This window comes from Schistocerca americana, chromosome 8 (genome assembly GCF_021461395.2).
Source record: "Schistocerca americana isolate TAMUIC-IGC-003095 chromosome 8, iqSchAmer2.1, whole genome shotgun sequence".
NCBI lineage: Eukaryota > Metazoa > Arthropoda > Insecta > Orthoptera > Acrididae > Schistocerca > Schistocerca americana.
In genome coordinates, this window is record NC_060126.1 from 491,342,089 (window position 1) to 491,364,773 (window position 22,685).

The 22,685-nt window shown below is 42.0% G+C and overlaps 1 protein-coding gene across 1 annotated transcript in view; it reads left to right on the plus strand.

Annotated features, from left to right (window-relative positions):
• The window catches only part of LOC124545935 (pacifastin-like protease inhibitor cvp4), a 166,803-nt gene that overhangs the window by 136,254 nt on the left and 7,864 nt on the right, over positions 1-22,685 (plus strand). The window contains exon 5 of the mRNA XM_047124896.1: positions 15,668-15,793. Within this exon, the coding sequence (XP_046980852.1) occupies positions 15,668-15,793 (126 nt within the window). The remainder of the gene's footprint in view (positions 1-15,667; positions 15,794-22,685) is intronic.

Consider the following 22,685-nt stretch of genomic DNA (forward strand, 5'->3'; position numbering starts at 1 on the left):
AGCTATTGACTTACCTTCCTTCTCTAAATTTATTTCAGAATCGTGAAAGTTTAAGATTGCTTTGTATTCATTCAAAAAGTCTACTCCCAATATAATTTCCGTCGACAATTATGGAACAATAAGAAAGTTCATACAGAAGCTGTGGCTTTGGCAAAATAATTCTAAGTTGGTTTGTTGGCACACATCTACACTTTTTCCAAAGATTGCACATTGTAATTTAATCTTACGTAACAGAAGTGTGAGGCAATCGTTCGATTTGTTGCATTTGCTAAAGGCTGTTTCACTAATTACTGAAATGGGACTGCCAGAGTCAAGTACTGCCGTAAATTTTACGTCATTTACTGTAATGTGAATCACAGGATATGCAATGTTGTTACGTTTTACGTCGTGTTCCTGGAGTAAGATGTCCCTAATGTCTTCCATTTTTACGTAATTACTAGCTACGGCAGCTGCGTCGTCAGTTTCATAAGCACGTTTTGTGGCTGCCAGCGGTATGAGTCATTGCCTATTGTGTCTTTGCTGGCGCGCGTCGTTATTGGGATTTGGAGACCTAACTTCTACAAATTCACCTTGTCGAGAGGGCCCTGCCCTGTTAGAATCCCGCCAGTTCTGATGCAATTCAGGTCTGTCGTTACGATCATATCGTCTGTCGTCATGTCGGTAGATTCCATACCTTCTTTCTTGTCGGTCATGTGGCGCAGAATTTCTCCCTGAATCGTAACTGCACGCTGGACCGTTGCGTCTAAAGTTATTCTGTCTCCCTTGATAATAATTATTTTGGTTCCCATATTGTCTGTTTCTCTGATTGTCTCAGTGATAGTCACTACCGCGGAGAGGTGATCTTTCCCTGTAATTATTACCACTCTGCCAACGGTTGTCATACGGGTGGTGTCTGTTTTGGTCACGATTTGTGTTGTGAGAATAGCCTTGTCGTGTCCAGTTATTATTTCTTTCATCGCGGAATTGCGACGGATGTGACCTGTAATTGTTGTGTTCCTGTTTTCGCGTTCCGCGATTGTCAGTGTCAATTTCTAATTCATGTAAGAGTCCCTGAAAAACTTCAATGTCGTCTTTGCAACGTCCTGCCAAAATAATATGTCATAAATGTTCAGGTAATTTGATTAAGCAAATGCAGATGAGTTCTGAGGGACTGTATGGGTTTGGCAGGTACTGATTCTTGTGCAACATGTCTTCAAAATATTTCACAAGACTGGAGAATTCAGAATTGTTCGAAATGTTTCATCATTATGATGCTATGTTTTACTCAGTCTTGTGTAGCTTGAGACCAATATGCTGAGAGGAAGGCATGATAAAATTCTCCTTCACTGTGACAATCGTGAATGACCGATCGCATTCTTACAGCTGGTTCATTCTCTAAGTAGCCACACATAAATTCTAATCTGTGCTGCAATGACCAGTTGGGAGGAAAACAATGAGAGAATTAATGAAGCCATGCTCGTGGATGAATGTCGTTGCCAGAATTCTTAAATGTTTTGAATTTACGTGTAGTAATGAACAGCTTATAGTCAAAATCATCGTGTCGGCGAGTCGCACATCGCTCATTGTTACTTCGTTTCGGTGGTTCCATCTCAAAATTCAATGCGCCTTGCCAATTTCCTTCATAATTTCCGAAGTGTCCTGTGTTATTATTTTGTGGTTGTTCCGTATTTCTACATCCCTCTTCCCATACTAGAGCGCGAGTGTCCTCTGAAATATGTAATTATTGTATTACTTGTGCAGACTGATCATGTACTTCCCGGATTTCTCTTTTGTACTGTGTATTGATTTGATTTTGATTTTGTTTGAATTTTCCAATTTGTTCATACTCTTCAGTGTCAGTGAAGGCTACAGGTCTTGTGTCATTCAGATCATCATCTACCTTTGTAGATAAGTTAGTGAACTGATCTGAAAGCTCGGCTACTTTATCCGATAGTGAAATTATTTCCTTTGTGTGTTTTTCTGAACCAAGTTTCAGAGTGTCCATTTGTGTTGAAATCGTATCTACTGTGTCCTTTAAGTTTTCCTGAGTTTTGCAAGTTGCGTAACCGAACCGGTAAATGCAACTGAGTCAATTTTAGCTTGCAAGATCTCATGATTTTCATGAACAATAGTTTGCAGTTCTTTTATGGCTGCTTCGTGATTCTGTAATGCATTTTCATGCCGCGAAAAAATAGGTAGAAAATGCTCACAAATTTGTATTCTTACGTCATTACGTACTTTTTGACATTTCGATTCAATGTTATGTAACTCATTAGTTAAATCTTCGTGTTTGTTGAAGCGTGGTGTCTAACCTCCGAAGAATTTGTTCCATTGTGTCTAACTTTTGTAGCCTTTGTCCCATTTGTTGCATTAACTCTAATAACAATGCACTGGTGTCTGAAATATGTTCCTCAGTGCTATTCGGCAGTGCATTTGAACCGGCAATATTCGCATTTTGAAAAGCAGAAAATTTGTCTTGACTTATTTGAGAAAACGGTGAGGACACAAAACCTGAATCTACAGTATTTGCAAGATTGTGACCTGTCATTTCGGATTCCTGAGGCGAGCTGTTGCCGAGCGATCGATCGATAATGCTTCCCTGTTCACTATTTGTTTCACTGTCTACGCCATTATTTGCCGCCCGCTCCATTTCCCTATGCACAATTACCAATTTACTAGTTTGAATGTCTGTTAATTCATTACACAGTGGTGCTGATAAGCTACGCTCGTCGTCACTATTATTTCTGTTTACTTTGGAGCCTAGTGTTACGTTTTTCACACGCCATAATTATCACGTATTTCACACGATAACACAGAAAAGCACAATTTGAAGAGCAAAATAAGAAAACACATTAGCATAGCACTGAAAATAATATCTACTTAATTTGCAAGTGCAGCTGCGAAATACTTGGTGCAAATCTACATGCATGTCACAACCGTTTTGCTGTACAACAATGAAAAACTACAACTAAAAAGGACATTCTCTCTATGATTACGCACTAGCAATAAACAACAGCTACACTAATTACACAAACTACAAGAAAATATCAGAAGATTCCAGTGAGGTATCCTGACAGGGTCGCCATAGAAACATCCCGTTAGAAAAATTATACATGACTGTGTTTAAACTGACACACAATATATTTGGCACAATGCAATCTGACTTTTAAAAATCCCTACAAAAGAATGGCCCTGACAAACATTAACCCATACCTTTCATGAATCACTTGCCTCACAAAAATCTTCGTTACACGAACTACAGCAATACAGCGAGTGCCACCACTGCCAGCTAAATAAAAGATTCTAACTACTGAAGACACTAACTACAGATAGGCATAGTTAGCAAAAGAAAGATTTTGATAGAGAACAAACAAAGTAGTTACCTTAATAGTGTTCAAAAGTCACAATATATATAGCAGTTCATGACATCCAGTCTTACAAATTTCAAAGCTCCGCCATTTCTTTCCCCACATCCACCACTGCTGGCGGTTCACCTCCAACTGCGCAACACTACGCGATGTTAACAGCCAACTGCCAAACACTACAATGGCGACTTCCAACAATGCCACCCAGCCACAGACTGCACACAGCACAGACAGTGATTTTCATACAGAGCGCTACGTGGCGTTACCATTAAAAAAGCCTAAACAGCCTACTTACAATTTAATCGACGTGACTGTATCAAGCGCTACACTACTAATGGAATATTCAAACATTACGGGATTCTTTTACCTATTCATCTGCTTTAATTTACATTTATCTATATTTGGAGTTAACAGTTAGAGTTATGGCAGAACAATTCGTTAGATTACAAGCTCTGCTTGAGCAGATAAGTGGAGAATTAGAATATCACGGAAGCCAAGCAGGGCACTGCAGGCCATACAAGGAACAGGTACCAGAAAATTTCAGGAACTTTAAAATATATAGAGTGTACCCTCTCTTTCTATGGTTCTTCGACAGCAAATTTAATAACAGTTCTCCAGAATGAAGGATGGTGAGTGCGAATAATGTTGCTACCTTCTTTTCTGGCATGGCAATGGATGAAAAAATTGTAATTCTCAGTGACGTTTCAGCTTCAGCCAAGCTGGATAGTCGGTCTGACGAAACATGCCTTCTTATGGGCTATCTACGATTGGTTGGGGAAACTGAAGCATGTCACCTACCGTAAAACCTGGAACGCTTAAAAATTTGAACGTTTGGCTGAGGGGTTACGGCAGAGGAATCAGAAAGAGAACAGTACTGCCTTCTTTAATTAAAAGTTAAACACATTAACTTAGAAGAACAATAAGACGGTTGAGTCAGTCTCTGATAGGATCTGAAGACTCAATACAGTGTTACGCCTAGAAGCTGAAAATAGAACTCTCGATGTGTTTTTGCGCGACATTCCTGCTTAAATGTCGTTTAAGCTCATAATGGAGAATCCTTCGGATGTCGCCATGGCTGTTGAGTAACTACGCACTTAGAGGTTCCTGGTGACCGTAGTGTGTTGGTATCGACAGTAAAGTGTCACAGGTGTGGGCGTGATGCACATCTCAAGAAACAGAGTGCTGTGAATCTGGACGAGTGGCTCACAAAGCAAGAGAGTGCAGGGCTAAGAAACGAGGGAATCAGTCTCTGGAGAAGGGTCGTTAAAAAGGAACGGGAATGAGGCAGCCGTTGGAAGACGTTCTCAATAAAATGTAATATTGCACAGTTAGATGCAGAAACGGTATGCTGCTTGTGCCATTTTGTTGGTGACACAGAACATAGATTTTTTAATACATTACTGGCCATTAAAATTGCTACACCACGAAGATGACGTGCTACAGACGCGAAAATCAGCCGATAGGAAGAAGATGCTGTGATATGCAAATGATTAGCTTTTCAGAGCATTCACAAAAGGTTGGCGCCGGTGGCGACACCTACAACGTGCAGACATGAGGAAGGTTTCCAACCGATTTCTCATACACAAACCAGTTGACCGGCGTTGCCTGGTGAAGCGTTGTTGTGATGCCTCGTGTAAGGAGGAGAAATGCGTACCATCATGTTTCCGACTTTGATCAAGGTCGGATTGTAGCGTATCCCGATTGCGGTTTGTCGTATCGCGACATTGCTGCTCGCGTTGGTCGAGATCCAATGACTGTTAGCAGAATATGGGATCGGTGGGTTCAGGAGGGTAATACGAAAGGCCGTGCTGGTTCCGAACGGCCTCGTATCAGTAGCAGTCGAGATAACAGGCATCTTATCCGCATGACTGTAACGGATCGTGCAGCCACGTCTCGATCCCTGAGTTAACAGATGGGGACGTTTGTAAGACAACAACCATCTGCACGAACAGTTCGACTACGTTTGTAGCAGCATGGACTATCAGCTCGGAGACCGTGGCTGCGGTTACCCTTGACGCTGCATCACGGACAGCAGCGCCTGCTCAACGACGAACCTGGGTGCACGAATGGCAAAACGTCATTTTTTCGGATGAATCCTGGTTCTGTCTACAGCATCATGATGGTCGCATCCGAGTTTGGCGGCATCGTGGTGAACCCACATTGGAAGCGTGTATTCGTCATCGCCATACTGGCGTATCACCCGGCGTGATTGTATGGGGTGCCACTGGTTACACGTCTCGGTCACCTGTTGTTCGCATTGACGGTACGTTGAACAGTGGACGTTACATTTCAGATGTGTTACGACCTGTGGCTCTATCCTTAATTCGATCCCTGCGAAACCCTACATTTCAGAAGGATAATGCAGGGCAGCATGTTGCAGGTCCTGTACGGGCCTTTCTGGATGCAGAAAATGTTCGACTAGTACTCTAGCGAGCACATTCTCCAGATCTCTCACCAATTGAAAACGTCTGGTCAATGGTGGCCGACCAACTGGCTCGTCACAATACGCTAGTCACTAATCTTGACGAACTGTGGTATTGTGTTGATGCTGCATGGGCAGCTGCACCTGTACACGCCATCAAAGCTCTATTTGACCCAATGCCCAAGCGTATCAAGGCCATTATTACGGCCAGAGGTAGTTGTTCTGGGTACTGACTTCTCATGATCTACACACCCAAATTGCATGAAAATGTAATCACATGTCAGTTCTAGTATAATATATTTGTCCAATGAATACCCGTTCATCATCTGCATTTCTTCTTGGTGCAGCAATTTTAATGGCCAGTAGTGTAGTTATAGGGGCGCATGTATTTGCCGTCGCACTAGGCCTCTTGGGTAGAAAGAGAATACTCCCTTCTTGGTAGACATTATGTGGAGTGGGTATTCACGATATAGATTCATTGAGGCAACACAGCTCAAATTCACCGTTAAGGATAGGACTTTTTATGAGCACATGGAGGAGTTGCCAAAAGTGGGGCAAAGGTATTCTGTGATTGGTTGGTTGGTTGGTTGGTTTGGGGAAGGAGACCAGACAGCGTGGTCATCGGTCTCATCGGATTAGGGAAGGATGGGGAAGGAAGTCGGCCGTGCCCTTTCAGAGGAACTATCCCGGCATTTGCCTGGAGTGATTTAGGAAAATCACGGAAAACCTAAATCAGGATGGCCGGACCCGGGATTGAACCGTCGTCCTTCCGAATGCGAGTCCAGTGTCTAACCACTGCGCCACCTCGCTCGGTTATATTCTGTGATTCTGTGGCTTGATTACCTTACTTAATATTATGCCGAAATCAGTCTTTCACAGTATATAGTTGAACTTGGAGGAATGTTGTTTCCGCTGGGTGACACCGCTGCAAGCGAGGCAATGTTGTAAGGCCGTACCTCATGGAGATGTAGCTGTCTACACTGTATGCACTCTGGAGATGGGTTCTCATGATAACGTGGCATCATACAGAGGGAAATTAGTTTATCCATACTCACAGACTTAGCACAGGAAATGTTACTCGTGGTTGACCCACTATAGAATAATGAACAGTCGGATACAAAACACTGTTTCGTACACAGAAGCGCAGTGCGTATATTCAACTGTAAATGGAGAGTACATTGTCCCTGTTAGTCGATAATTTCGATACGGACTACAAGAACCTACCGTAGGGCCTAACAATCACCATATTGCATATTTTGGAGCAAGAGAATATAGACAGGTCCTATACCGACTACAATCACAAGCATACCGAGAATGATTCTGCGTTTCGAAGTAAAGTCTGTCATCTGCAAGGTAGTAACCGTCCGTGTTGTGAAAGCACTATTGTTACAGTTTAAGGATTTTTTATAATGGACAGCTCGATTACCCGTGACTCATATTACCCAACATCGCATACCAACAGGAAGTGACACGAGAAGATAGAGAAAGAAAGCGTTGTCTCAGAGATTGGAGAGGAGTACCACAAGTTGCAACTTTGGGATGAGAAGTTAAGGTGACAGACTTCATGCCGCAGGCAGATATACGTATGAAATGGCCATGGATCTACGCAGGCAGCACCTTATTAAAAACCTTATTTGTGACAGTAATCGAGGGAGATATGCAAGAACTTAATACCACCTTAAGTCAGCTGCAAAATACAGTAGAAGGCGGAAAACCAAGGTAGACCACTCAACTAACGAACCTCGAATGTACTGTACTGATCAAATGTGATGTGGGAGTTAGGGGCGGGGTTGGTGGGGGTGGAGGTGGGAAGGGGAGGATAGCTAAAGAACTCACGGAATTTGTTCACCGTGCAGTGGCAACAGCCAGTAATAACCAGGCAGTAATTCAGAAATGAATGAGTTTCTTAGACTGGAAGATGGGTATCACGAGATTGTTACAGATATGGGGAGGGCAGGATTAACGATGCAAGACTTCAATTACAGGAATGCAAGAATCCACGCATCGTTCAATGCATGGGTAATTAAATTCGGCGTTGATGTCGCCGCAGCAATTTTTGGAAGAATTACGTCAACTGCAGAGAGATTATTCCACAGAGCTCGAATAATCCAGTTGACACAAAGGAATTTAGCGCTATTTTATAGCATAGCCACCGTATAGTTTACATCAGATATGGCGAGATTACACATATCGATCTCATTTCCGGTACTAAATCGAATCACCCGCTTTCATTGCTGCAGCATTCATCCGAACCCGATGAAGAGGGAAACCATGAGTAAAAGGGCACAGCTATGGACCGAATAAGTATTAATATTTATGGAACGAGGTGGTGTACATACTATCACGACAATAAAGGATTTGCAGGATTCTGAACCAGGAGTGTTGTTATTTGTCCAACTAAGATGGTACAACGGATACACATTCATGCAAGGTACAACTTTTCAGAGGTGGACATGAACCCACACCGATACATAGAGAAATGATGTAACCTAAACCACATTTTCAGGAAAAAAGCTACCCACTGTATTTACTCAGTATATTTACCATAAACAATAATAATCAACTATTAAGAGGATGGGAAACATAGAGGCGTGGAAAGGATGAAACTACAAAATAGTGATCTCTTGCTCAGAGGCGTGACTTACGGTACTCAAATGCGGCAATCTCTTCGGCTTGCCTCTTTACATTTTTGTTCACCTTTAATTATACAAATGGAGGGAAGTTGTATTAACTAAGGGATTATGATATCACAGTGATTATATGAGCTGATTTAATTTCCTCTTCCAAACCTAATGTAGTCTAACGTGGTTCTGGGTATATTCATTTGGTGTATGGTCTGTCATCTGGTGTCGGTGAATATATATACTACATTGCATGACTGTTTATTGCGAATTATGATGTTTCTACAGACATACATTCGTGTCTGAAGGAAAAGACACTGCGCCTTCTACAGCCATTATGAAATGAAATGTATTTGCACCTGTAATTGTTCGTGTGGTTGTTAACTACTACTACAAGATGTTAAGTGCGAGATACTTTGTACTACACCCAGCTGATAACTTCTTTCTCTCAATTAACTGATCACCACCTATATACCTACACTTCATATCGCAGAATTACTTCAGTCATGATAGGATTCACATCATTTGTTATGTAAGTGTCCAGTGAGCCCTTTTTGTGCCGGATAGTAAAGAGGCTTTAATGTAAACTAAAGATAAATATATTTTTTGCATACTCCAAATTTATTCCAACACACTCTGGTCAATCATTTATCAGATAATCCATCCGTAATTGGCTGTTCATTAATATATGAAAAATATCTATATGAAGCTGTGATGGCCTACAAAATTTACTTGCATAATTAAGTGGAAGATGCCATTGGGCTAGGGCTCACCTGTATAGGTGCCTCTGAACCTGTTCAATATGCAGAACACCGACCCACTCCCCCCCCCCCCCCACACACACACACACATATGACTCAGATGAAGTTAATGACTTGTGCACAAGTGAAATGGAGATGGAGGTGACCCAAACGTGTGAGTCATGGGTGTGATTCTTGCTCATGTTAATAGTACTAAGGGGGATGGAGGTGTTCATCTCACGTGAAAGAGCGGTACCTGTGGCTATAATGTATTACAAAATACCCCACATTGGAAACAGTGTATTACCAACGATGTAACAATGAGATCACTGAGACACTGGAGATGAGTAAATCATGACATAAATTCTGTAAAACTGCACATTTGCCAGAGACTGAGCGCCAAATTCCGCAGGAATGATAAGACCATTGTCTGGTAACTAACACATGAAATCACTCACGTAAATTATATACATTACAATTGTGGCGTTCAGGTGATATTATGAAAATGCCTGCAGGAAATTAAATATTGGAGACTGTCTAGGCCATTTGCCAGAGCATGCTTCAAAGCAAGATCACTTGTCATCTAGCTAAAAATGCATCTATTGCTGCATCATTAGCATCCCTTTACAGCCAGGCAGCAATTATTCTATTACATCAATTAATAGGCAACTTTGGTTTAAACCCACAGTAATCTGTAATGCCTCCAATTGTTAAATAAGAGAAACAATAACCTGCTTTAACACAAACCTTTCTCTGCTCTCTTTCCTGGGGTTGGACTTTCTCCAGCCAAAATATTATTTTGCTGTTCCATCTGATTTCGCCTAGCCAAACGTTACCTCAGAAAGCCATCCTTAAATCTTTCTAGCATAATTTTCAAACTGCTCAGTAGCAGTATTACTCCACGTCCTAGGTTCTACCAAAACTTTTGAACTAATGAAAACGATTTTTATCGATCAGTCTATAATCTCTGGACTCAAGACCACAACAACAACAACATTTTAAAATCTTTCCAAAATTCTTTTTTGGATGCAGATTTTTAAATGGACCAAAATATATAAATTGCCTGTTTGTACTGTAAGCTGATTCAAATGATTCAGTCACCAAATTCAATTAACACTGCTATGGCATATTCTAGTATTCTTTCTACATTAAATAGTTTATTTTCTTGCTCTGGAAGTCTAGTTTTTACTGTCTTTTCTTGGTTTAGTAACTGATACACATTAAATTCTACTGCTTCCACATGATCAGTCACATCATTTACAGACTTTTCACGCTATTTACTTTCATCAGTAATCTTACTTCACTTTCACAAATAAATTCAACTGTAGCAACATTCTGCTCGACTTTATGTACCTTCTCCTTTAAATGATCATTCCTATGTTTACTTCCATTATCCAGACTGTTAATAAACTCTGTTGATTCAATTTTCACACTTTCTGAGGATTGCTTATACTTTTTATCAACTCAAGAAATTCTTTCCTCTTAAGTCAAAAGCCTGGCATTCCATTTTTTTCATTACTTTCAAATTTAAACTTTTTGAAGTGTCCAGCAAAACTGCTGATGGTACCTGACTGTTGTTTATACTCACTAAATTGCTGATCACTTTTCTTATTGAGGCTGTCAGTTTGTTTTTTTCATTTTCTTATTAATATCCTGCTTTAAATCACAAAAATTTTTGTTCACTTTAAACATTAAATCTGCAGACATTTCTTGCCAGCTTGTTGGTTTAATTTTATCCAGTAACCTCGCTTTTCCATTTGATTTACTGAGATCGAAACGAATTTGACATCTCCTTCTATTATTTCTAGTTATTTATATTGTAGTTTACTAACATCAAATTAGTATCACTGAAATTATTCAAATGATTACTGTCAAAGATGAAAAATTTCTGTTGAAGTTAAAAAATTTCTCCCATAGTATAATTCATTGAAACAATTTGTTCCATTTCCACCCCCACAATGAGAGATGATGGTTGTACGTTAATGACTGAAGACCATTATTTTTTAATTTCCTTGCTAGTCTTACTTCTGGACTGCTTGTGTGAGTGGTACTCACATTAAACTGAAGTACGTCCCTTTCTCTCACAATTGCAGAACTTCCACTCCCTTGCATCATGGCAAGTTTTATATAAGTAAAACCAGACAATACGAAACAGGACAGCATTATCTCCAGTTGTCTGCTGAATTTGCGGCCTGTCGTCTCGGTGTGTATGAATTCCACCTGCTGCTATACCAGTTTCTGGGCCCAAGTTCGCTGCATATGTCGACAGCACTGCTCTTCTCTGGTGAAGGCTAACTGCAGAATCTGTCACCTCCTTATCTAATGCTATGCTGCATCCTCCGCTGTGTGTATGGTATTTGCCATCTGCAGTTTTCGCTGCGTAAGCCTTCTTTTCCACTTTCTTGTGCTTTGCACATGCTGTCTTTGTTTCACTGTCATAAACAGTCCTTTTTCAGAAACACTCTCTATCGCGGTTTCGACCTAATACAACTTTTGTACATCCCGGATGAATTTAAACCATAAGTAGTAATGCTGCCCCTTTCTCCTACCCATTCCTGGTGGAATCCTGGTGGAATGAGTGGAACTGACCGACTGTCGGACCTCGACTGTTAATAGGCGCTGCTCATGCATGTTACATCTTTTGGCAGGTTTAGTGACATCTCTGAACTCAAAGGGACTGTGTCTGTTATACAATACCCACAGTCAACGTCTATCTTCAGGAGTTCTGAGGACTGAGGTGATGCAAAACTTTTTTTGTTGTGTGTAATATCCAGGAGGGACGGTGTCCTCCCCTTCTCCAAGACCGAAACCGCCGAGACAGCCAGAGACTTGTTAGTGATGCTGCACGTGCTACGTCTACAATGTTTGTCATCTGACGTGCTGTCTAAAACGGTCTCTGAAGCGATGAAATTTTCTAGTGTAACGTGCTTTGTTCTGTTGTCCCTTCCCGTCCGAGAAGGCACAAGTGGCGCTATGAACCCACGTCTGAGAATCTTCTGAAAGTCGTGACGAAATCTGCAGATGATGGGCCGGGTGGATCTCTGGGTACGTAGTCCAGTTCCCGTCGAATGTGATGAAACCTCTTCTCACTAGTACGTGGCTGCCCCAGCGGCCTCCAACGGCAGCCGCCAGCCGAAATCGTATTCAGGCAGCTCATCTGATGAGCTATGCCACTTTAGTACTGTATTGTTAGATAATGCATATTCTGAACGGCAGATTCGCCGTGCCTTACGTTCCTCACCTGCTAGACAAAATGAGGAGTTGGAAGAAAATGAAGAGCAAAGATGAATGGCCGTCGGCGGTATTTATTAAAAAATAGCACGATTATTAGAGAAACATAAAGTTAAATGCATCTTTCATCCGCCAACAAAAGTGAGAGATCTTTTAGGCTCAGTGAAAGATGATCTTGGCTTACGAACGCGTGGTGTCTGTAAGATTCCCTGTAGCTGCAGAATGTCATACATTGGACAAACTTGTCCCACCGTTGAGGACAGATGAGTCGAATGACGACGACACACACGTCTGGGCCAGTCAGAGAAATCTGCAATGGCCGAAAACTGCCTCAATACAGGACATTGTACGGAATACGAAAACACCAAAATTCTCTCGTCGTCGTCTCCGTACTGGGACAGCGTTATTAAAGTGGACATCCGCAGCGCTACTAATCTGCTTAGCAGGAACACAGGATACCATCTCAGCACGGCATCGGATCCAGCTCTGGCTCTCACAGCGACCACACTGGAGAACTGTGGGTCGTACACTGAAGAGCCAAAGATACTGGTACACCTGGAAATATCGTGTAGAGTTCCTGCGAGCGGGCAGAAATGGCGCAACACGACGTGGCATGGACTCAATTAATGACTGAAGTAGTCCTGGAGGGAAATGTCACCATGAATCCTTCAGGGACGTCCATAAAAAGTACGAGGGGTTCGAGATGTATTCTGAACAGGACGTTGCAAGGCATCCCAGATATTCTCAATGCTGTTCACGTCTGGGGAGTTTGGTGGCCAGCGGAAGTGTTTCAACTCAGAGGAGTGTTCCTGAAGCCACTCTGTAGCAATTCTGGACTTGTGGGATGTTGTATTGTCCTGCTGGAATTACCCAAGTCCGTTGGAATACACAATGGACATGAATTGATGCAAGTGATCAGACAGGATGCTTACGTACGCGACACCAGTCAGAGTCGTATCTAGACGTACCATGGGTCCCGTATCACTCCAACTGCATGCATCCCATACAATTACAGAGCCACCACCAGTTTGAACAGTCCTCTAATGACACGCAGTTTCCACGGATCTATGAGGTTGTCTCGATACCAGTACACGTCATTCGGCTCGATAGAATATGAAACGAGAACCGTCCGACCAGGCAAAATGTTTTCGGTCGTCGAGAGTCCAATGTTGGTGTTGACGGGCCCAGGTGAGGCGTAAAGCCTTGTGTCGTGCAGTCATCAAGGGTACACGAGTGGGCCTTCGGCTCCGAAAGCCCATATCGATGATGTTTCGTTGAATGGTTCGCACGCTGACACTTGTTCATGGACCAGCATTGAAATCTGCAGCAACTTGCGAAACGGTTGCAGTTCTGTCACGTTCAAAGATTCTCTTCAGTTGTCATTTATCCAGTTCTTGCAGGATCTTCTTTCGGCCGCAGCGTTGTACGAGATTTGATGTTTTACCGGATTCCTGATATTCACAGTACGCTCGTGAAATGGTCATATGGGAAAATCCCCAATTTATCGCCACCCGCGAGGTGCTGTGTCCATCGCTCGTGCACCGACTATGACACCACGTTCAAATTCACTTAAATCTTGATGACGTGCCATTGTAGCAGCAGCAACTGATCTAACAACTACATCAAACATTTGTTGTCTTACATAAGCGTTGACACGCATTTCGGCAGGCGGCTCCCGACAGAGGATCCTGAGGCGGCAGTTGGCAGAGCACAGTATGATTGACAGCCTCTGTGCTTACGTTCATCGTCCAACAGATGGCATAACTGTCTGCCTCTCTCGCTACATACCAGCATATCTGCACTATTGGTAACTGAATTAGACATATTCACACCTGTGTGGTTTCTTTTCAGACTGCCATAAACAGGAGGCTTCGATCACAGCCTCAGTGTGGAAAAGAAGCAGCCTCAGTGATGGTCATTAATTGTGCCTCCCGGAAGAGGAATATCCAGCACCTGCAGAATAAAGTGCTTCGGTGGAACCTGCCTGCTTTCCCCTCCCCTCACCCTTCCTTTCTCCCACTGACTTCCTCCCACCACTCCTTCCCCCCCTCCTTCCCCACCTGCCTGTCCCCTACACCCAGTGGCAGCACTCCCCCTTCCCCCCCCCCCCCCCCCCGCCTCTTATTAGGATGTTCAGTGTTTTCCGTGCCGAAGATCGTCACCAGTGTATGGTGCAACAGTGTTTTCTCTGTTTCTGTGCGTCAGTGTTCTCTTCGGTGTGCTCCTTTGTTCGCATATACAACTGTTTGTCTTCATTTATGTACACTGTTGACCTCTCCTACGCAACCAGTGCCTTCTGGCGAACACCTCCATCACATTTCTTCTGTGTATCATCTGTTTTTAACATTCACGTGTATCTGTTTCTATGTCTCCATTGTTCGATGGCTCTTTTTCTATTGGCCGAAGAGCGGCATATGTTGGCCGCTGCTGGCCCACCTTGTATAAAGGGATGAAATACAATAAAGAAAAAAAAAGCTGCCTGCCCATCCATTCACGAGGGTTGTTACATTCCACAAGGAGACAAACATGATAACCCTAAAGACGTCCTTTCGAGAGGGGCAAGGCGTTTCTATACAAGGTGCACTGGTACCGCCATGCTGTTCTTCACAGCATCCTCGAGGACTCAGATTTGGACCGTGGCTAACGACAGCCCTGGTACAGCCTACAGTAATGTGTCAGTTTTGATAGAGCCACTGATTATGAAAACCCGTGGTACGATCACCACTGTCACTACCTATGTAGTTGTGTCACCTCTTGCCAGAAGCCTTCAACTTCCGTAGTTGAAGGGTGGTATTGCACTTCAAGTTGGACTGCCTCACCTTCAACGTGAACTCCACTGATTTCATTGTAAGATAGAAAAATTTAACCATACACGAACACCGTAAGAGAGCTATATACCAGTGACGCTGTAACGCAAACTACCACAAAAATGTCTCATTAGTGTGTCTGCCGCACCTGAAGATGTTGGTCAGTTGCGCCGACGGAATATTGTGGAAATTTCACGACGTCCGACGTCTCGCCCGATAACCATTTTATAACAGTTATTTTTATTTCTCAATAACATTTGTATAGAATATTTTAGCGAAATTTGTGGCATAGATATTTTAGGTCATTGTTATATCGAGAATTATGATTATTGTAAATTACATTCAATTAAGGAATAGCAACTAATTCATTAAACGCAGCAATGTCTGTCGCAGGATACAATGTAGAGTGTTGAACTGCACAGTAAAGTAAAAGGTTCGCCCACTACAAAACATTGTTCCCGTTGCAGTTGATTATAATGATACCTTTCGCTTCACTTTACAGGAGTACAGGGTTGTGTGCCTGGAGATTTAGTCAAGGTATACTGCAGCACATGCAAGTGCAGCAGTACAGGCATCCTAACCGATTGTACCAACAAGGACTGTGACATCCGCGCAGCGCCTAATGAAGGTAAGATGCAACGTCATTCGAAGGCGGGTGTTAGATACTACTGATTTTCACATCAATATGGTTGAATGTGGTTACATTTATTGATTCTTTGTATTGATGATCGTCAATCAACAAATGTATGTGACCATTGAAAGTAAATACACAGGTAAGATGTTTACTTCCAACATTTTCTAGCTTCACATTTTTAACGGTATAAGTGCAATCAAACCCAAACAACTTAGAGATCCTCCGTCATATTTTGGACTTGCATTGAAGATAGCATTATTTTCTGTTCCGATATTTCGCTTCATAACCTTACAGCCAGGGTCAAGTTGAGTCGCTGGCAGTATTAAACAACATGACGCAGTACTGTGAAGTTGACGCACGTGCATCACAGATGACACTATTGGCCGCAGGAACATCAGTCATGGATAAAACTTAGTACATCTGAGGGTAAAAGAAAGCAAGCGAAGAAGCAGTATAGCCACAGTACTTAAGAATTATGTGGTTGGTTGTTAAAATGGATGGCATTATTTGAAATGAAAGGCAGCGAAGGCTCAAAACAATAAATCATCTGAGATCGAAGACATGAAATGAATGGTTTCCAAGATCTGTCGAGTTGGAAACATCTTGGTTGATCGGGTTATCTGCAAATTATGTTTCCACAGTTTTCTTTACGACCGAATCCCGATAGTACGAGACTACGACCAGTACCTCGGCTTCATAATTCATAGAATGTTACACGAATGCGTGGTGTCCATTCTTTCGGATATGTCTGAGAGGACAGACACCATGTAGAATCTGCAGCTGAGATACATATTACGTAAATTCAGGGGGGGGGGGGAGGGGGGGAGGGGGAAGAAAGAAATAGAAATGGAAGGAATTGATGATATGAGCTGGATTGGGACTTTATGCAGAATCGGTGGCGACGAGTGAAAATGTGTGTCAGGCTGGGACCCCAACCACGGATCTCCTATTTACTAGGTAGTTGCGTTAACCAATGCGCCATCCAGACACAGTGTTGTTTCCAACCACACTGACTATCTGGTCACACTCCCTGGCTGACCCACATTAACGGTTAGGACCACCTATCTGCAGTCCCTGTGAAGATTTACCAAGGTCGCAAATTTTAGATTCCCACAGAGGGTCAAAAGAAATCGGGCATCCGCATTGAAGGGTGTGGGGTTAGTGCCCTTTGAGGTGACAGTTATGTGAATGCATGGTGTCTGTTCTTCCAGAATGTCAGACTTCGGATAGATGGCGCTAGGTGGGAATTTGAGTGAGTCATGGACCGAGCTAAGATGATCCGTGCATTTCTGATTAACGCTGTGTCTGGATGACGCACTCGTTAATGCAACTGCCTAGTAAGCCGGTGATCCGTGAGGTTCGAGTCTCAATCCAGCACACACTTTCACTCGTCGCCTCCGATTCGGCATAAAGTCCCTTGCCTATTCTTTCATTCCCCTCCACCTTCAATTTACATAATTCATAGCATGTCCAATGTAAATACAATATTCAATCCATTAGGCTGTAAAAGGCAGAGGTGTAACTGGTACTCGAAGCACCTTCCTTGTAGAGAGCCTATTGTTTGTGCTATGTACTTTTCATCACAAATCTTACATTTCATTTATACCTGCCTTTCGTAAAACCAAATCAACTTGGACAGATCCCAGAAGAGCTTCCGTCCTGGCCAGTGGCAGTAAGATTGAGTATTTCTGACGAAATACTTCCCACACATGGTAGAAAGGTCGTAGACTTTACATCTCTTTCTTCTTGCTCTTCCTATGGTTCATCTAGCGTTTTCGCAAGCGCTAAACGTGACGGAATACTCTATCCGCCGGGTAATCTTCAAGAAAGACAGGCCTAGAGATCTTTCACAATGGACCATCAATAAAGCACATTCTCGCAACACGTAGGCATGTCTGCTTCACCAGATTATGACGAAAAACGTCAAATCTATCTTGGAAACTAAGATGATGGGACTTTCGCACCCAGCTACATATCGCAAATAACAACTTAAGGAAACAGAAACACCAGAAAATGGACTTTTATTCATAAAAGCTTACTGTGTCTATGTGCCAAGCGAAAACTATTATGGACTCCTTAAAAGATACTTTTAATTTTGTTATTATTATTTTGTTCCTACTGCACAGTAAAACAATTTTTAGTTTTATATGGTTTATTCTTCCATTCTCTGCCCCCTCTCCGCCACCCTGTTCGGAGGTACGCAGGTAGTACAAAATATTTTTTAATAGGGCACTAAAAAACAAAATAGTTGTGGGTCAGAGCAAGTGACTGACACATCCTGACGTCGTCACAGACTGTCATAGAAGAGAACTGTGACGAAACGTTAAGAGGACACCAGCTGTAAAAGTCACTGCTGAAGTGAATGTCGCACTCACGAACCCAGTTAGCACCAAAGCCACAAGAATGAAACGGAACTGCAGGGCGACCTGGAATTTCAAAACTACTCGTCAGTGACACAAATAGATATTCTTCCAATCCATATGAGGCATACAGCAAACCAGTGCTTAACAGTATTGGTTAAAAATAGTCTTGGTTGCAATTTTAGTTTTTTATTTTTCAACGACGCGTTTCGCCTTATTTAGGCATCTTCAGGTTATCTTTTCTAGATGGACGCGAGAGGGACCAAGATCTGCATAACGCGTTACCGTTCACAGGAGCGAGTTACAGAGTAAGATGGGGGCTCCCATCTTACTCTGTAACTCACTCCTGTGAACGGTAACGCGTTATGCAGATCTTGGTCCCTCTCGCGTCCATCTAGAAAAGATAACCTGAAGATGCCTAAATAAGGCGAAACGCGTCGTTGAAAAATAAAAAACTAAAATTGCAACCAAGACTGTTTTTAACCAATAGTGACACAAATGCCCATAACAGGAGTACAAGAGGCCAAACCCTTAAAACCTGGACTATGGAGCAATGTAAGGAAGTCATCTGGCTGGATGAGACTTGTTTCACACGTTTCCAACTACTGGCCAAGTTTACGTTCCAAGAATGAAACATGGTGGGGTTTGGAGAGACACTGCAGCAGCAGTGTCGGAAAAATGGTTCCATCCGAATGAATAATACTTAGTAGGAGTCTAAAACATATATAGAATTGATCAAGACAATGGAACAGGGGGAGGAATGGAAATGCTAGTGAAGACAATACAAAATGCCATCGAAAGTCATGGATACTCGAATTATATTAGGCAACAATAATTTGCTGGCAGTTTTTGAACAAAAGACATTCTGGGCGAAGGGATGAGAACAACAAGCATTCTGGATATAACTTGACCATTTACCGTCGGGACATTTTCATATGGGGGTAAACACATGAATTCATAAGGTCCCTCCCAACTATTAAGCCTAGCCCCCCGTACTAAGCCAGGCTCCTCCACCTTCACCTCCACTCCCACAACTGATAACATTGCCTGCCTTATGAAGGGCAATATCTCCATTGCAAATAATGTTCAAGGAATGGTGTGTACTAAGAACCAAACTTCAAAAATCTAATGATTTTAGACGTTTTCAGTAATAGTTCACTTCAACAACCACTATTTTAGAGAGTGTATAATAATTCAAGAATTCAAGATCCTCCACAACAGAAAAACTGCATTTTCCATTGTTTTCTGGAAACTAGCGGATGTTATTACACTTTATGTTTCGATTTTGGGGGCTAAACATGTGAAAACTTGTGTGATAATCATTTTTAGAGGACATTAATGTCTTATCTGTCGATTTTCAGTTTTAGATATAGCTATTGTGGGTAGTATTTGTGTTGACTGTATGGATGACACAAACAGATGACACTATAATACTGTACTTTCACATTTTGCGAGAAAAAAGATTTGAACCTGCACCTATCTTGCTAGTCTTAATCTCTTTCTTGTTTATTGAATTTGAACCATAGGTATTTGTTACCAAAATGGGAAACAGTTTATTTGTTTACTACGTACCTCAGTCTTGCGCTGTTAAGTAATCACATTCCGACGAAAACGCGCCGAATTTTGATAAACGTGTTTCCTGTGATGCGAGGCAGCATGTATTATTCCAAATCATGTCCAAGAAACGGTTGGTACAAAAACGAACTTTCATCACCAGACGTTTTTAGATGCTCTTCGGTAATGATCCACTTCATCAACAACAGTTTTAGTGGAGGAGGTCATAATGCTCGACGTTGTACACGGGAATTGTGACTGTTTTGCTGATGTAACACATTTTAAACTTTCGTTAGTTTTGGTTTTAGGCCAAGTGGGGTTATGGTCCTTTGGAATAGATGACATTTGTTCTGATCTGTATGGTAACCTAGGCTCAAATAACAGTTGAGGAAAAATGGTGACACATATTTACAATTTTAATACTGCCTGTTAAGCACTTACGTCACAGATGAATAACACATACATGAGGACCCTGATCGAACACTACAGCGCATGAAACAATTTGAAAATCAACAAAACATGTATTCAGTATCATTTGCTTCGAAATTACATTTGTGTAAAGGTAAATAGTGATTCTCAAGTAGCACACAAGACTAAGTTAGGAGTACAGCGACATAGGTCAGATAATCATATGTACAAAGATTCTGAACTAAACAAAAAGCTGTACAATCTGCACATGCAGAAGCCAACAGGTTTTCCACAGTCGTAACACCGGTTCCCATCAGCTCACCAAAGTTGAGCATTGTCGAGCATGGCTAACACTTGATGGTTCACCATCCAGGTGTGCCGACTGCTGTTGGCTAGTGGGGTGCACTCAGCCCGTTTGAGGGCAATTGAGGAGCTGCTTGATTGAGAAGTAGCGACACCGGTCACGAAAACTGACAATGGCCGGTAGAGTGAGGTACTGGCCGCATGTCCCTCCATATCCGCACCTGGTGACGTCTAAGAATAACGTGGCGGCCGGTCGGTACCGTTGGGCCTGTTTGGACGGTGTCTGTTTTTTGCACATGCAGACAGGATCTAATCAAAGTTACAACACAAAGGCACATCTTAGCTAAAGAACAGCAGATTTCTAAAAATATGTAAACAAACACCAAAAAAAAAAAGAAAACACACACACAAAGAACTTAAATGAGCTCATGAGAACAGACCTCACACGCAAGACCACTGGCATAAGCATTTTAGTAAGATTAATAACTCTCACTAACACGCATTTGTGTGAAGTGAAAGCAGAACAGGTAGAGGAAGGCTTTAAACATAACATTGACAGCTGCATACATTACAAGCAGAATCAGAACATACGGAAGCACAAGAAGAAATAAAAAGTATAGCAATGATATAAATCCAGGACTAATCAGAAAATTGATGGTAAAACAAGCAACTGGCTTCATCAAAAGCATGAGGATTCACAGAAAGAATCAGGAAGATAGCAAATTATCTGTAAAAATTACGTCAATAAAGAAAAAACAGAGCAAAGGGGAGCAATAGCTACAAAAGCATCAAAAACAGCAATGCAATACTCAAGGATAAACAGGAATTTGTGAATAAACAAAAGCTCATTCTAAAGAATGATGTTGAAGAGTGTAACTTAGATCCAACCAACAGATTCCAAATGAAACCGGAAAAACTCATCATAAACATCAAAAACTTCCTCACGGAAACACAAAACAAAACTTAGTAAAAACATACAGCACCCACGCTCAGAATTCAGCCTAAAAGAAGTAAAGAGAATATCAGTTTCATGCATGGTCTCGTACCACACTGCAAAGTTTGCACACTAACAGCTCAATACCAATAGCTAGAGAATAATGGAAGCATATAAAACTATTCATAATTGACCCAAAAATAAAGACACACATTCCACCAACGGCAAAACTAATTTCTTTTGAGGTGAAAGACGTGTACTCTTTCTTCCCACTCAGTGGCGCAATCAGTACCATAAAAGAACAACAAGAAACTCATAAATCCCAAACACCACTACAGAAGAAATGCTACAAATCATAAAAACAATCACTGAGCAAAACTACATTCTGTTTAACAAATTTACTCTGTTTATAAAGGAAGACATGCCAATGGGAAGTCAAATGTCATGCGCAATATCAATGAACCACACTTAAATTGTAATTTATGCAGAAATAATGGAAACAAAAGAATGGAGCCTTATACTAGAACAGATGCATAGATATCGGTCAAGAAGGCTAGGAGAGTATTATTAGCAAGAGCAGATAAGCAGTTGTTAGTATCCCACTTAGTAAATGAATCGACTTCATTTACTTCCGATATAATGGACGTGGAAGAATTATGGGCAAATTTTAAACACATTGTAAATCACGCAATGGAGAAGTATGTGCCGAAAAAGTGGGTTACGGACGGAAAAGAGCCACCGTGGTTTAACAGCGCAATTCGGAGAATGCTCAGGAAGCAAAGGCAGTTGCACTCGCGGTACATGGAAGATCGGGAGAATGAGGACAGGCAAAAGTTAGTAGAGATTCGTGGTGCTGTAAAAAGAGCGATGCGCGAAGCATACAACCACTACCACCGTCATACCGTAGCAAAAGATCTTGTTGGAAACCCAAGGAAATTCCGGTCTTAGGTAAACTCAGTAAGCGGGTCGAAGGTTTCCATCCAGTCACTCACTGATCAATCTGACCTGTCAACGGAAGACAGCAAAACGAAAGCTGAAATTTTAAATTTAGCATTTGAGAAATCTTTCACGCAGGAGGATCGTACAAACATACCGCCGTTTGAGTCTCGTACAGATTCCCGTATGGGGGACGTAGTGATAGACATCCCTGTGGTTGTGAAGCAGCTGAATGGGTTGAAAATAAATAAATCGCCAGGTCCTGATGGGATTCCAATTCGGTTTTACAGAGAGTACTCTACTGCATTGGCTCCTTACTTAGCTTGCATTTATCGCGAATCTCTTGCCCAACGTAAAGTCCCGAGGGAATGGGAAAAAGCGCAGGTGACTC